This window comes from Oreochromis niloticus, linkage group LG12 (assembly GCF_001858045.2).
Source record: "Oreochromis niloticus isolate F11D_XX linkage group LG12, O_niloticus_UMD_NMBU, whole genome shotgun sequence".
NCBI classification, from domain to species: Eukaryota; Metazoa; Chordata; class Actinopteri; order Cichliformes; family Cichlidae; genus Oreochromis; species Oreochromis niloticus.
Genome location: NC_031977.2, coordinates 18,706,750 through 18,722,569, shown reverse-complemented (window position 1 = coordinate 18,722,569; position 15,820 = coordinate 18,706,750). Strand labels below are relative to the sequence as shown.

Here is a 15,820-nt window from a genome sequence, read left to right as displayed (position 1 = left end):
AAATCTTGGTTAAGCTTTCGAAAGCAGGTTGGACTTTCAGGAAAAGGAGGGTGCACTCTGTGATGGATAAACCTCAGATTTCACTCCTGGATCGAGGCTGAGCACAACAGAGAGTCTGTCGACTTCTGCGTGCAAAGCTGCGGACACCGTTCGGTCAACAACACCAGAGCAGAGCTGTGGCGCCCAGAGAGAATGCTGCAAAGGTCATCAACGATTATGGCGTGTGTGCAAAATGGTGCACATTGATTTCCAGGTCCTCGAGGGCGGGAGGGGGGCAAATAAAACTGAGATAATGTTTCACATCCTTTAACACTGGGACTTCAGCATCAACAGGAAAGGAAAAAAAATCTGCATTTTTAAAACGGAATCTGTGACAATATACAACTACTTAAAAACAAACAAACAAAAACACACGACCACACACGCGTGAATTAATCAAGACTTTTAATAGTTCTTCAAATGATGTACACACAATGAAAAAACAAACATCTGATTAAACATCTGATTTTTTTTTGTACAGCATGTCATAAGTATCAGCTGCATCACACACAAAGACACACACTCAGAATACACAGCCTCCGTGCTGATCCTGTAGCGCCGGTAGAGTTGGTGTACCAGCTCGCTAAAAGGAATCCAATTAATCAGCGGAGCCTGCAGCTCAAATAGAGACGCTGCATGTTGATCCAGCTTTGTTTTAGCGAACGCTGCCTGCTACCTACATGTGCGCTTGTGACTCAGAAGTGTTACAAACTATGGCATCAGCTGTTTTGATTTATTTTCCACCTGAGCCTTCATGTCAGGTAAGGCGTGGACCTCGAGAGAGCTGCAGCGTGGATACACACGGAGAGCAAAGTGGCAGAGAGCCCGGGGTGGCCGGCGCTGCTGACGCAGAGAGCGCCGACACTTATAAAACTCTCGCCACCTGAGCCTCTCTCCCAGTTTGCAGCATGTGCGCTAAACGAGACTATGAACACAAATTAAACCATGGAATGACTGAGTAAGAGAGTAGTCCGAGGACAACTGCTGCTAGTCTATAAAATGTTGCGATGTTGATGTAAAAATTATACACGCAGTAACACACAGTTTCCATGCACACAGAAAAACAGACATTCTGCTTTCGGGGACAGACGATGATCCCCCTGATAACCAGATACTAAAAGAAAACTATAAAAGACAAAAACAATAGTGTAATTTTTCTTTTTCTTTTTTTAGATGCAATTATGTGGCTCTATTAAGATCCACACAGCCTTTTATCCCCTTCACAGAGAGAGAAGCTAAAAGGCAGTCAAAGCCTCTCCTGTCTGACATCTTAATTGAAATTAACCCCCAAATAAATATGGTGAAAGTGATGATTCACCTGCTGATCACAGGTGCTAAAAATAGACTCCAATTTGAGAGAGAGAGAGAGAGAGAGAGAGAGAGAGAGAGAGAGAGAGAGAGAGAGAGAGAGAGAGAGAGAGAGAGAGAGAGAAAGAAAGTGTGTGTAGCAGGGCTTGAAAATGATAAAAGCGCCTCATGCAGAGAAACATTCAGAGCCGTCTGCCCCCCCCCAAAAAAAAAACGAATAAAGATTGTTGTTGGCTCGGACAGGGGAGAACAGGGGACCTGAATTCAGATAATTTAGCTTGGGATGATTTCCTGAAACTGAAGCATGTGGTGTGAACAAAGATGGGGACAGGATAAGGGCAGCCAAGAGAGTTACCACATCTCTCTGCAGCATTGGAGGGGAAAAAAGGAAGAAAGCAAGCAAGAAAGGAAGGGCCGATAGACCCATTAACCATCCTGATGAAATGGTTGGGCAACATGAGGACTGCAGTGTCCCGACCGAACGCAGCGGGAAGCGGCTCCCGGCACTGCGTGAGGCTGTGATGTGGTTCGCGGGTCAGGCGAGAGAGAATGAGAGAGAGCGAGAGTGAGATGGTAGTCTGCAAGGGCTGCGGCTGGGTGGATGCACGGGCTTGTTTGTTCAGTTCTTCAGCACCGCCTCGTAGCTCTGGAACACCCACTGGGAAACCTCTGCAGCTCTGCACTTCAGAGAGACCTGAGGGAGACAAGTTAGGGTGAGCATGATTTGATTTATAAAGCAGTCTGTTGGCAGGCAGTGCTTTGACAGACGCATGAACAAATAGCAGGTTTTAAAGGCCTGCTGCGGGTTATATAAAGCACCTCAGAAAAGGCGATAACTTATTGTTTGGTCTTAAATCTTTGCTGCTCAGCTGATATCTTCATCGGGCAACTTCACATAACATTTCTCCAGATTCCTGGATTTATGGTAAATAAATGACCTCATCTTTTATATTTCTAGAAGATTAAATTCCTAATTTTCCACCTTAGAAGGAAAAAGGCTTCAGATGACACCCACTACTACCCCCACCCACATTCAGTCTTATAAAGCACATACAGACGTACACACAGAAATATAGATACATATACACTCAGGAGAAAACAGAGAAGGCTTCTTCTCTCTTTGATGTCAGTCTCAGCTGGGAGTCGGTTTAGGATTAGATGGAGCTTCACAAAGTGCGCCCCCCCCCCACCCTCTACCCCATCTTACTGCAATCACTCTGCAGATGTCACTTCCTCAGATCCAGAAATACACTATTTACAGGCAGCATAAGGCAGCTGCAGGACGGACACACACACACACAAAGAAAAAAAGTGCAATAATTGCGAAAGACAGTGATTCTGAATATTTTAAAGTGTTTTGCTAATTAATTGCTGCACAGTGAAAACCAGCTGCGCTAAGACGAGTGGAACCCTTAATAACCCCCACGTCTCTGCGAAGAGGCATAGTGAAGAGAACAACCTGCATTCTTCTTGCCCTGACGGCGCTCACAAATCATCAGAGTGCGAGCCTTTTGGCTTTAATCACTGTCATTTCTTAGAATCACATTTGTTCCGCTAGAGTGGAGCTGGAATAGTTTGAAGGTCACACGGCGAGCACGCCTACGATAAGCGCCGACCCCAGGTGACTCTGGTTTCCAGCGACAAATACAAAACGGCACTCGAAGATAAGTAATTAAATCCCGGAGTGTCATGTCCAGATTAGTCCTGCATTTTAAAATTTTGTTTTTAAATCTGTATCTGAATAGGAGTAATGGATCTGTGTGCTTTATTCTAAAAGGACAGGATGACTCGAGCTTCTCTAACATTTTATCATTTCACCGTTTAGTTTTTTCTTTGGTGCTTGACTCAATATCACCAACACTACACAGCAAACACTTTGACACTTGGCGCCATTATTATAATTAAAACGATCAGTAATGAATTTGATGAGTGACTGATGGGAATTTCACACCAGGCCCCTTCTATGACTCTGAATATTAATATCAAAGGCAGGTGATGGAGTGTGGCATGCTTGCTGCAGTCAGCTGAAGCAGTAACAGTGCACAGCTCCTTCAGTGCTGCACTGGTACACTCAAGGCTCTTTATTAATGCATGCTGCTGCTGGCAACATTTAGACGCTCCTATCAGGAAGATGTGAAGAAACGCAGAAGCTCCAGCCACTGTGAACAAGCCGCTGGTTAGAGAGCGACGGCGAGAAACTGCAGCGTTCGACTCTGCAGCCAAGAGCCTGCTGCTAAAATGTTTGTTTTATCGGACGAGGAAATGGGAGAAAAACACATCTTTGTGTCTATTATTGATGGACTGAGTGAGTGAGGCAGGTCGTTCTTCAAGACAACATGGGCTTTACATAACGCTGTGCATAAATACCAGTAGGATGTGCTTTTTTTTAACGAGTCTGAAAATGATGCAGGTCTGCTATAAAACCTGCATAAAGGAGACTTGGACCCACTACACCATGACGAAGCACAGCAGCACTGCAATAAGGCAAAGCAAAGACGGACTGATACACTATGATAAAAACCTTCATAAAGCACGTGGACTGTTGAACTATTTAAAAGAACCGAGACACTTTAAATGTTAGATACATTGTTAGCAACAGTTGTTAAAAGAACAACAACATTCAACAAAAGGCTGGAAACATTCATCAGAGTTTCTGATCCATATTTACATGGCAGCATCACACAGTTGCTGCAAATCTGTGACACAAATCTCCGATCCCACAACATCCCAAAGCTGCTCTACTGCACTGAGATCTGATGACTCTGGAGGCCGTTTGAAAATAACACTCAGTTGGTACCTGATGTGTGCCAGGAAACTATCCTCCACATCAATGCACCAGCAGCAGCCTGAACTGTGGATCCACACTTTCATGTTGCTTCTACCAAATTCTGACTCCTTCCATCTGAATGTTGCAGCAGAAATTGAGACTCAAACTAGGCAACATTTTCCCCCAATCAGTTATTGTGGAATTTTTCCGGAGCCTGGGCAAGCCCACTCAGTTTCCGGTTTTTAGCGAACAGGAGTGGCACCTGCTGCGCTCTTCTGCTGCTATAATCCATTGTAGGAGATGCTCAGAGATGCTCTTCTGCATACCTTGTTTGTAGCGAGGGATATCTGAGTTACTGTTGCCCATTCATCAGCTCCGAACAGTCTGGCAATTCTCCTCCGACATCAACAAGGTATTTCTGCCCAGAGAACTGTTGCTAACTGAGTATTTTTCAGCCAAGTCTCAGAGATGCTTCTGTGGGAAAATCCCAGCAGATCAGCAGTTTCTGAAATATGCAAACCAGCCTGTCTGGCATCAACAACCATACCACATTCAGATCATCTTTCTTCTCCATTCTGATGCTCAGTTTGAACTTCAGAAGGTCGTCTTCACCACATCTATAACTCTAAATGCATCAAGTTGCTGTCATGTGATTGGCTAATTGATATTCACATTAACTGAACCGATGTACCTAATGAAATGGCCAGCGAGTGTAAGAATACGATTTTTACATGGAACACTAATCAAACTGTGCTATATCCGCTTCAATCAAAGGCAACGACATTAAAGAAAACCTGTTGTTGTGTTGCAATTAAGTTTGAAATTCTTATGAAACGTTCATGTCTAAATATTTAGATCCGAAAGAGCTGAAAAGCAAAACAACTGGACTTTAAACTCTAGATTGTTACGCAGGGGTTTTGGTCAAAGGTTCAAAAAGCTCAGCAGAAGATTAACCGATTTCAAATTGAGGTGTGGAAATTCTTACGTCTGCAAATGTCATCCATCCTCCATAGATGGATTTTTATCAAAAAGCTGTAAGAGGAGGACTGTGAGTGAGACCAGAAGGCAGACCCAGACAGAACAGCAGCAGATTGGATATTTGCATAAGTGTGAATAAAACGGAGGAAAAAAGGCGAGAAAACAGCAGCCGGGTTCTCTTTAGATATCAACAACAATGATCAGATACAACACAGCACACAGGCCAGAATCAGCAGGTAAGGTTACAGCATGGTGGAAGCCATTCATGAGCTCAAGTAAAATAAATTAGGAAAAAAGAATGCACAGAAAAACAAACGCTGTCTGAGGATTTTTGTTTTCCGAGATGTACCCATTTAATTTACATCAGTGTGCTGGTAGCAGGTTTGTGTGGGGAAAAGGCCGGAGATGAAAAATAAAAACCCAAACCAGACTGCACTGAGGGTTCAGTGAGGCATGGAGATGGGAACGTCTGAGGCCGTTTTTCTAACAGTGGAGTCGGTGAGCTGAGTATTTATTGACAAATTCACAGTCTGAAACAAGTAAAACAAAAACATTCAAAGCCAAAGCAAAGCAGGCCAGCAGCCCGTGCCCCATTGACGCTCTGATGTAGATGAACTGAACGCATGTGCAGATGTGCCCAGCAGTTCTTTACATTGGAAAAATAAAACAATGAAACTGTAGCTCATCTTTGAAATGTACATCTACTTTTGTTATTTTTCAGTTAAAAACCAACACATTTCCTTTTGTGAATACTATGTTTGATAAGTGTGCTCGTGCTTCTAACTATAACAAAAGCTGCAACTCATTCTTAGATATAGTTGGATATATAAAAACCTCTTGGAATTACATAAAAAAATATCATGATGTGTTTGCTCTGGGTCAATAAAAACAAATCATTTGATTTTACATGCAGTATTCATGTAAAATCTCCAAAATAATACAGCAGTCTTTTGCATTGATTTATAATGCTACCCACAAAGATATCAAAGTGACATACACAAAACCTTCCATTAGAGATTTTGCAATTCTGATTAAAGATTTTTAAGAAAACAATTCATCCACGTTTATGTTGAGAAACTGCTCACGTGGGGTTTTTTCAGCAGACTTCTCTATTTACCAAAAACCCTCAGATTTACCAGCTAAAGTGGTGGGTAGAAGAAATAAATAAATAAATAAGTCAGCCCACAACACTGGTCACATTGTTGCCATGGGGACAGGACATGGCAGATGAGAAGACCATGCGTGATGTCAAAAAGATGAGCAGCATCCCCATTCGCCACTGTAAATACTGTAAAGTGTACACGAGCCTAACTGAGAGAGTCAAATGAGAACATCAGCTTGGTGTCGGAGGAGAAACACGCAGGTACAAACCTGTTTGGGATCTCAGTTCAGTTTTGAACTTGCACTGCCAACAAACACGGACCTAAATCCAGGAAGTGTACCAATCTACAACAATGAGAGCAGCCAAACGTATGAGACGGCACTGAGCGATGGAAAAACAGAAACAAGATGCAGCATGCAAAGATGCTGGTCATCAAATAACAGCCACCTCGCATTATCAAAAATGGCTATAATTAGGCCACCATTACTGGTAACAGTGAGTGGAAATCTGAGTGAACGGGTGAGGGGGCGAGACACGCTGTGCCAGAGAAAATGAAGCATGAGCTCTCAGATTCGTCTGAATCCCAGGCTAATGAAATCTGGGAGAGACAGACAATTTCCTAAATCCACAGCTGCCATAATGGCAAGATCGCAAAATACATTCTGAAAACAATTTGACAACACACAATAGACTGTGATGTTGCTCATATAAAGAATTAACACCTTAATGTGCTACCCTCGGCTCAAATGCTACATTTACAATGCCACCAATTTGCAGGTAGATTTGCTTTAGCGCTCATAATAATCTCATAATCATTCCTAGGCTTGTGTAGGCTTCACTACATCACCACACCGCTAAAAAAAAACTAAAGATGGGATCATCTCAGCTCCAATTTGTTAAGCATCAAGCCTGTCATGTAGTGTCAGCTACTGGTGTGTAGCTCCAAATTGCTGATGAGCGTCCCAAATGACTTGCAGCTGGTTGCTTCCTTGCTCTTTGCTAGCACACAGCATAGGAAGCTTTACAGGAGGTTTGAGCTGATTTTCAAATTACTGGTCTGCAACCTTACTTTTTCGTTCCACCCTCACTCTAGTGGGGAAAAAACAAAAATGCAAGAATGCAAATGCAAGAAATACTGTTCCACACACACGCCTTCCAGTATTTACTCACTTTTCCATTGTTAGTGAAGCGTAGAATCAAACCCAGCAGGAAGCAGTATGGGATGTGGAATTGGGACACAGCATCATAGAAGAGCTGAAGCTAATCAACTTTTAAGATAGGAGGAAAATAGGGCAGCTATGTTCAAGCCTTAAAAACTGCACATGTAAGCAGCAGCAAAACTCAAGCATGTCACCATACGGGTCTACTAATGTCAGTGAATTAGAACCGTTTCATGTCTCGTCTTCAGACGTGCAATAGAACCCAGAAAACAGTGTTACGGCTTTGCTTCTTCGTGTCTAAAAATAGCTGCCGACAAAAGGCTTTGGCAGCTTGGCTTTAATGTTCTGTGCCAAGAGAGCGCGGGGACCATGCAGCAGGCAGTAGCTCCGAGGGACGAGCGTCAGGATACATACTGTGCGTGTGGTTTACTTTAAAGTCAGGTCCTATCGTTGCTGAATATACGTTTGTTAAAAGCACTTACAGTCACACAGAGAAACCATGTGGAGTTCAGAGGGTACAAGGTGGAAAACAAACCCACTCTGCTTTCCCCGTTTCAGTCACATTTTGTCCTGTATCACATCAGGATGTGATCTGACCAAAGAGGCTTAACCGTGGTAGGTGTAAAACCACCTCAAAATTCTGAGACTTTAACGCGACTAACAAATTGCCTAGTCTAGACAGAAGAAAACAAAAAGACAGTTAATGCCACCTTATAAATAAAACATGACCTGAAAGCAGACTGAGTGATGAGCAGGGAGGAGAGTCACACCAAGGTCATCGTTCTAGGCGAGTTATACAGAATTTCTAAGCCAAAAACAATCCATCGAGAGTGGCGACTGCAGTGTGCTGACAAAGCAAGACATATGCAACAACACAGCACACATAAACAATTAGCCCTACATCTGCGCAACAACACATGTATGCGCACACAGATGAGTCACCACAGGTAAGTCATAGCCAGTGTTTTTCCACAGCTCTCCACACACATCAGAGAAGTTTTCCTTCACTTAGACCGGCTCGTGTCGGTCAGACGTAGTTTTAAACGGTGTATTTTGCCCCAAACCAATCTTTTCCTGAACCCGGCCGAGCAGTTTTGTTGCCTAACCTTAATCAAATTGCAAGCAAAAAAAACAAAAGTAAAAAAGCTGTCTGACAGGAAGCCCCGAAGGCAAACTTCTCCCACAACCACACATCGCCATCCAATCCCTGTCCCTAGTGCACATCGACTGCTCAGTACTTCACATTAATCCTCGTCACATCTCTGCTTGTTCAGATCTGATATTAATGTCATTTGTCTCCATCTGTGATGTGCAGTGCCGACTGTATTATTTAACTCCATCTTACTGATTTAATTTTCCAACTGGGCTTTAATTTTTGCTAAAAGTGCAAATCGGAGGTTTCACTCTTTATGGCGTTATTTAGGACCGTGAGAATTCAGGATGTGGCTGATATACAAGTCTGTCTGATTCATCAGTTATGAATATTTCGAAACATAACAAAATGGGAATTTTCAGTTATTATGGAGGGCATCAATTACAGCTGCCCCATAACGTTAATATGAATAAATGTAATATTAGAGCTTGTTTAGAAGATGGGACATTTACAGCACCATTAAATTTCCAACAAAGCTTAGAATATCTGGGGAATAGGACTATTGTTTAGTCAAATTAGCTTTTATAATACTGCCTTGCTGTGTATGAAACAAGCAGTTCTTTAAAATCTGTAAATGCTTCTTTTAAATGAACCAAAGTAAATCTGAAAAACATTAAATGAGAACAATTATGAATAAAAAACCAAAATTGGTAAAATGGGTCATTTAGCATACAATTTACATTTTTTTAAAAAATCTACATCAGTAAAAAAGTGCCTGTTAATTGGTGCATGCTATCCCACAACAGGTTATAAAAGCCATCTTGAGCAGAAAAGAAAATTTGCCCATGATTATGCTGCAGTTGTGATAATTTACTGTCAACATCAAAGTACTGAAAGGAGCCATATTTCTGGTCATGAGTAAGCACAGGCAGCAGTACTCACTGTGTAGACTGGGTTTCCTGCCTGCACCCTCATCTCAGCCAGCACCCAGATGCCATTGGTGAGCTTCATGGACTGATACAGCATGTCCTGACCGTCCACTGTGCGCTTGGCTATGGTGAAGATGTTGCTACCCTGCAGTTTGTTGGATGCTGCATCTGTAGAGGAAGCATAACGAAACACTGTCAAAATGCAGGTTTAATCTAGTTTAGCTTAGCGATTATTTAATATGGAGTTACTCATTGACTTCTGCCACGATCAGCAGCTAAAACCATTATTAAAACGCACCAAATCATTACGGATTTCTTTTATTTCCATTCCTTAAAATTTCACTCCAGGCTGTCAGTGCAACAGAGACGCAGCCACTAATTTAAAATTCCCCCCTCAGCCATCGTCTCACTCTTGTGCCCAAGCAGGACATGAAATGCTCTCTCTATGTTCATCAAGATGAAATTTAATCTTTGGGGGGAAAATCTCCATTAGGCCATCATTAGGAATTCTTCTCCAGTTCAGCTGCTCTCACACTTGTGTAAAACTAAATTATCACACGTAAATAGGGACTGCAGCTGATGAGTTCCCATCAAATACAATTTGCTTCATTACCGAGGATCTGATTCTGAGCTGTGGACTGTGCTGGCTACAGAAGCTACTGAATATGTCTGGATAGGATTTTTTTTTTTTTTTTTTTAAGCAAGTGCACTCTCCATTCTCCAACCATCCTTCTTACCTGAGCTGAGATGACAGTCTTTGATCTGAAACTGGGCCTCATTGTCATTAGGAATGTCTTTCCATGTAGCAAGAAAAACTTGCCGCTCTGTGGAGGAAGACATATAATTAGTGATGAGTGCATTGTCAGAGCACACAATCAAATGCACATCTGAAAGCATAGTCGATTTTTTCGTAAAGGAAAATGTACATACTGAATTAAAGAGGGAAAAAAACAAAAAAAAGAAGTCCAAGTAATGAGTGAGCAGCTTAGCACAAGACTTCCTGTTGTTGTTCAGTCTCTGGAGCATTAAATCTCAGCCTCTGGCTGCAGTCCTGCTGCTAGCCCCATCAGAAAGCTCCACAGGGAGAAATGCCAACACGTTTTCACAGAATAAATCAAATGACATCAAGAAACAAAACGTGGGAAAAAAAAAAAAAAAAAAAAAGGCAGAAAATATCACTGGTGTGCAATCGAGGAGTAGTAGCTGTGCAGCCCCGAGATGTGAGTGAGTTCAAGCAGCTGGACACTTGCATACATCTACGTCACTGACTGCTTCACATGCGCCGAACAGTCACCTTCACTCAAACACTGACGTACGTGTCTATCGCTGACGTCAGATGGGCTTCGGGCCTTTTTAAGTGAAGAGATTTTGCCAAGGAACACTCACCCATCTTCCCGTCCTCTACAAACAGCATGCTGATGGGGTACTGGCAGCTGAAGTAGAATACGTCAATGTTGTTCTTAACAGCCACCTGCAAGAGTGATTACATCGAAAGGGGGGAAGGGAGGACGAGAGGAGGACAAACATGAAGAATTACATGAGTAATTACATTTCAAGTGCCCTCCAAGGATGGGCATTACTGCTTATGTGCACAGTTTACTAAATAACCAGCTAAAGTTGTTACGATAACTTGTGCACTCAAAAACACAAATACGGAGGTATTAACATGGTGGAGCCCAACAGTCTGAGGCCACTGCTCCTATTAAGCATTTGATTCAAATTTAATCCTTAATGTTTCATTACAAAATGTTAATACCAGCTTAACAATTTTACTGAAAAGCTCCATCTCCAATTTTTAGAATAACCACGTATCGGTTTGCCTCCTTTTACTTTAATGACAGCAGCCGTGGAGCCGCTTGGAAATGGACACATTTGCTCAAAGCGGATAAACCATTTTATCCCAGCGTGATCTGACAATGATACAAAGAGTCGTTTTTGACAGCACGCAGGCTTCGCTTCCTCGGTGTTCAAGTCCCCGCAAATGTTCAGGAGTTTACATAACATGACAAAGGAGGGAGGTCCAGGATGGGGAGCGTTGCTTGGTCTTCAGATCACTGTGGAAAACATCTAAGGTGGGTTATGGCTGCAGCAGTACGAATCTTTAACTACACAGATGCAACCCACTTAGTTTCACTGTGGGTTTGACACACTACGGTGTTTTCTCTCTTTACATACACTTCTCTGTCACAGCCACAAATGTGGAAATAGTAAATAGCAAATAGTATTATATTTTCCTTCCACTGGTATTTCTAAGCTAACCAAGTGTTTTGATTTTGTTTTTCTTCCTGAGAAATGTTTTAAAGCTGCAAAACATCTTTGAGTCGACTACTAGACAGCCTTGTTTTGACACAAGTTTTCAAGCCTTTTATTCTTTATTCAGGAAATTCTGCATCAGTGCTGAAGTTGCTTTTCTACCTCTCAATGGAAAAACTTGATGTGTTGATCTTGTGATGGTGTGCTCACTTACGCTGCGTCTCACCATGCTTTGGATGAAACTGATCCAGTTTCCGCACACCGTTTTAGAGTAGTGTAATGCACGACCCCCTCAGAAACTTTCAGACATGACTTGACACAGAGAAATCCTCTCATCTCTCAGAATAACAAATTGACTTCTGACACTTTCACTTAGTTCTGAAGGCACATTTCTCACTATCACAATGCTACAAGTAACCAATGTTCTGCCTGGAAACTTGAAGAGGAGCTATTTTTATAGCAACCAAGGAATATTTGCAAGTTTATGTACTTGATTCAACTTTTAATGAGCACATCACATCCACCTGAACATTTCCCAAAGCACCAAACTCTCACTACTGGCAGGTGGACATAAAAATACAGGAAAAAAAACTTTTGGACTCCACTTTATAACATCATTACTAAATGTCGTGTTCATAACTGGCCCCTCACCTTATCACCAAAGATCTAAATATAATCAAATTAACCGTCTACAAACAGCCTTGAAATATGATTTACAGCAAGATATAAATAAACATGAAAATGAGAAAGAACAGAAGACTGTGTTAAAAATAAAATCTGAAAACTGTCCAAAACAACAACCACATATAAAAATAGAAAAGAATGTGTTGGCCACAGGCTTTAAACAGACAATTCATAGTCTATGCCAGGCAAAACTACAAGATACAGAAACACTCTAGCGACTGTGGTAGAAAGTGAGCACACGAAGTAACAAGCGGCAGCCAGTGATACTGATCGGGCTGTTGAACAAAGAGGTGCTGAAAGAAGGACAGCGAGTTCAAACAGAGCATGGCAGAAGAATGGCTCATGAATTATTCATTACAGGGCATCTTATTCCTGAGTGCAACACAGGACAGCACAAAAAAAAAAAAAAAACCCCACAAAGCTCAACATTTGTGATCTAGCGGTCTATTAAAAAGGGTTAGATGCCCAAGATGAGGGGGTCTGACATCTACTGTAGAGAAAGGAAATAAAGAAAAAACAAACCTCCAGTCTAATAGTATTTGACACACTATTACATTACACGACCTTCAAGTTAATCTACCGGCAGCACAATAGTTTCCAGTAGGGCTGCACGATTTTGCATAAAATGAGAATCACGATTTTTTTGCTTAGAATTGAGATCACGATTCTCTCACGATTTTCTTTTCCAGTATAAATATTTATTGCACTTATTAACTGCACATCAACTTTGTAACAGTTGAGACTGAACATAAAAACAATAAATGAACATAAAAAAACAATAAATGTCTCACATTTTGTCGTTGCCGCAAAATGTTGTACTGCTTGTAATTCCGTCTCCACCGTTGCTCGACACTGCGTGTATAGAGCAGGTAGTGCAACATTTGAAAAATAGTTGCGGGACGGCACTGTGAAGCGTTTGTCGAGGGTGTTGATCATTTTCCTAAATCCCTCGTTTTGCACAGTGTTGATGGGAACCATATCTTTAGCCAGGTGATAAGTGATAGCCTCCGTAATTTCTTTGTGCCTGCGGGAGTTCGACGGGTATGGGGAAGCGCTGTATAAGGTTCCCGTTATTGATGTTTGGGTGGTTGACCGGGATGGATTTTCTCCTGTCACTTTCTTGGCCTTTACAGCTTCGTCATCGCTCACGTGCTCTCCGTTGTTTTTTCCCTGCCAGCTGGCTTCGGTATTACGTGGTATAAGGCTCCGCCCTTGTCATTTGTTGAGCAGGAAGAGTGAGCGCTTGTTTTCATGCAGATTATGTCCCGGATCAAAATGTGGTACAATCGTCATCTTTTCTTTCTTTTTTTTAAATCGTTGTCATTTGGAAATGAGATCGCACATAAGTATGAATTGAGATCGCGATTTTCTAACGATTAATTGTGCAGCCCTAGTTTCCAGCTCTGTAAAGTCCCCTTTTATGGCCAAAAAGATGCAGGAGCAGCTTGCCATTTTTCAGGTAAAGTCTGCACTGCAGCATTATTAGTCTCAAACTGAATAGCTTTTCAGACATAAGTTTTACATTTAATCACAAATTTATGAGGAAAACAAACTCAACACTTCAGTTAGATCTACCTCATCACACCACAGATGTTGCTGCTAAACAGCAAATGCCTCACGCACATTTACTGATACACCAAACCTATCGCCTCAGCCATATCAGTATGTTGTTTTCTTTGGATGAGACTCAGTTAACTGCTGTGTCCAGATGTTGCCGGCATACGAGTGTAAGAAACAAACTGCTCCGACACATTAATAGTTAAAAGGGCACTCAGAATATTATGTGACACCTTCATCACAACAAAATACAACATATCATTTCAAACTAAAAGATCTCGGGAGATGTCAAACCCACAACAGTAACCATCAAAGCGGGGCCGTGAGGCAGCACCGCAGAAAGGTTAGCGAGGCTACTGAGGCCAGGAGAAACAAAAGAGCCATGTGCTGTGAGACCGCTAATGACCAATCCCACCTCCATCGCCCCCTAAGGCGCTCTTATCTTCCCTCTCCAGCTGCACACAGCACCCATCCACCATCCTGGCCAGTTAAAAGAGCCGCCCTAATCAAGAAGCAGACAGCCTCTGTCGCTCTTTTTTTTAATTTTTTTTTTAACATTTTCAACAAATCATTATGGCTCTGAAGTCTGTTTTACGCATTAATCACATTACAGTTTACAGTGTGGGAATTCAGCAGTATAGTTTGACTAATCAGTTACAACATATGGTCATATCTTCAGGTCAGAGCCTCAAAAGACAAAGTGAAGTCCACTGGATATATCAGGTTAAATGATTCATAAGTTAAAATTTTGTGAACTTTAATTTAGAATTTGACAGATTAAGCCGAGTAATGTTTCTGTTTAATTATGAAAAACCTTAAATAACCATGCCAAATCCATTTAAACTTACTGAATCTATGCAATGGGTGTCATAATATAAAGCCAAATTTCAGGACGATAAAGTGTTGAAAATTCAAAAACAGTGGAAATATGTAACCACTTATTCCGATTTGTTCTCGACACCAGTCTGTTTGATAGCTTATGTTACTGCCACACTGTGACGCTGAAAAGTTGAGCCAAGTTTGGATTCATGGAAAATGAATACAGAAGCAAGGACAGAATAACACTGTCATTTCAAGCAAAACAAGAAGTAGCAATGTCATAAATAATTCAGGGGAAATGAACACAAGTGAAGGTTATACCTGCAAGTTGTTAAGAGGCTCCATCTTCATGACAGGTCCCACAGTATTGAGGGGAAGAGTCACTTCAATACTCTGGTTTGGGTTTAGAGGAGTCAGAACCTGCAGTGGACCAGCTGGAGCGAGACCAAAGCTTAAGCGAGACAAAGAAGAGAAAAAGGCAAACATGAGCATCCATTGCAGGGTTTGCTCAAGGTCTGTAGTATCAAGCTTCAATCTTGTGGAAATCCTTTACGGATTATTAGCTGGTCTTACCTGTTTCTGTTAAACTGTATAGCAAAATCAGTCATGACACTCATAGCTTTATTGGTGAGGGTCATCTCCATTTGGATGACCCCAGATCGGCGGGCGAAAGTGCCTGATATCTCCAAGCCCTTGGCCTTCATAGCTGGAAGCCAAACCTTAACAGAGACAAGATCATTCATTTTCTGAAGGATCTCTTCTGGGGTTTTTTTATATTTCCCCAGCTTATATAAACTTACAGTTTTGGGGGCGCTGTAGGCTCCCATAGGCATACCAACTCCACCTCCGAGATCAAACAGGTCATCCAGACCGCCGCTGACAGGGGCACTGAAAGAGGCTGGCATTGCAGCTGGGGGAGCACCAAAACCAGCCCCAATCTGTGGGTCACAAAGCAACATGTTCACATTCAATGTCATTTTGTACTGAGCAATCAAAGGCCAACAAAAATTCAGAAAAATGACTTACAGCAGGACTTCCACCAAGGTCTCCTCCAAGCTGAGCAGAATGAAAAAGCACACAAGTAATTGAAGTTATTTAGTGCAGTATTAAATTATTTTCTGACAAGTTTAA

At 41.9% G+C, this 15,820-nt stretch overlaps 1 protein-coding gene across 7 annotated transcripts in view; it reads right to left on the bottom strand.

The window, feature by feature from the left end:
- Window positions 1-427: 427 nt before the first annotated feature.
- The window catches only part of ap1b1 (adaptor related protein complex 1 subunit beta 1), a 28,399-nt gene continuing 13,006 nt past the window's right edge, over window positions 428-15,820 (bottom strand). For all 7 annotated transcript variants that reach the window (XM_005473361.4, XM_005473362.3, XM_005473359.4 and 4 more), the window contains 8 exons: window positions 15,716-15,745; window positions 15,490-15,627; window positions 15,263-15,408; window positions 15,011-15,140; window positions 10,763-10,847; window positions 10,114-10,200; window positions 9,390-9,544; window positions 428-2,041 (listed from right to left, as the gene is read on the bottom strand). In XM_005473361.4, the coding sequence (XP_005473418.1) occupies window positions 1,967-2,041; window positions 9,390-9,544; window positions 10,114-10,200; window positions 10,763-10,847; window positions 15,011-15,140; window positions 15,263-15,408; window positions 15,490-15,627; window positions 15,716-15,745 (846 nt within the window). In that variant the 3' untranslated portion in view covers window positions 428-1,966. The remainder of the gene's footprint in view (window positions 2,042-9,389; window positions 9,545-10,113; window positions 10,201-10,762; window positions 10,848-15,010; window positions 15,141-15,262; window positions 15,409-15,489; window positions 15,628-15,715; window positions 15,746-15,820) is intronic.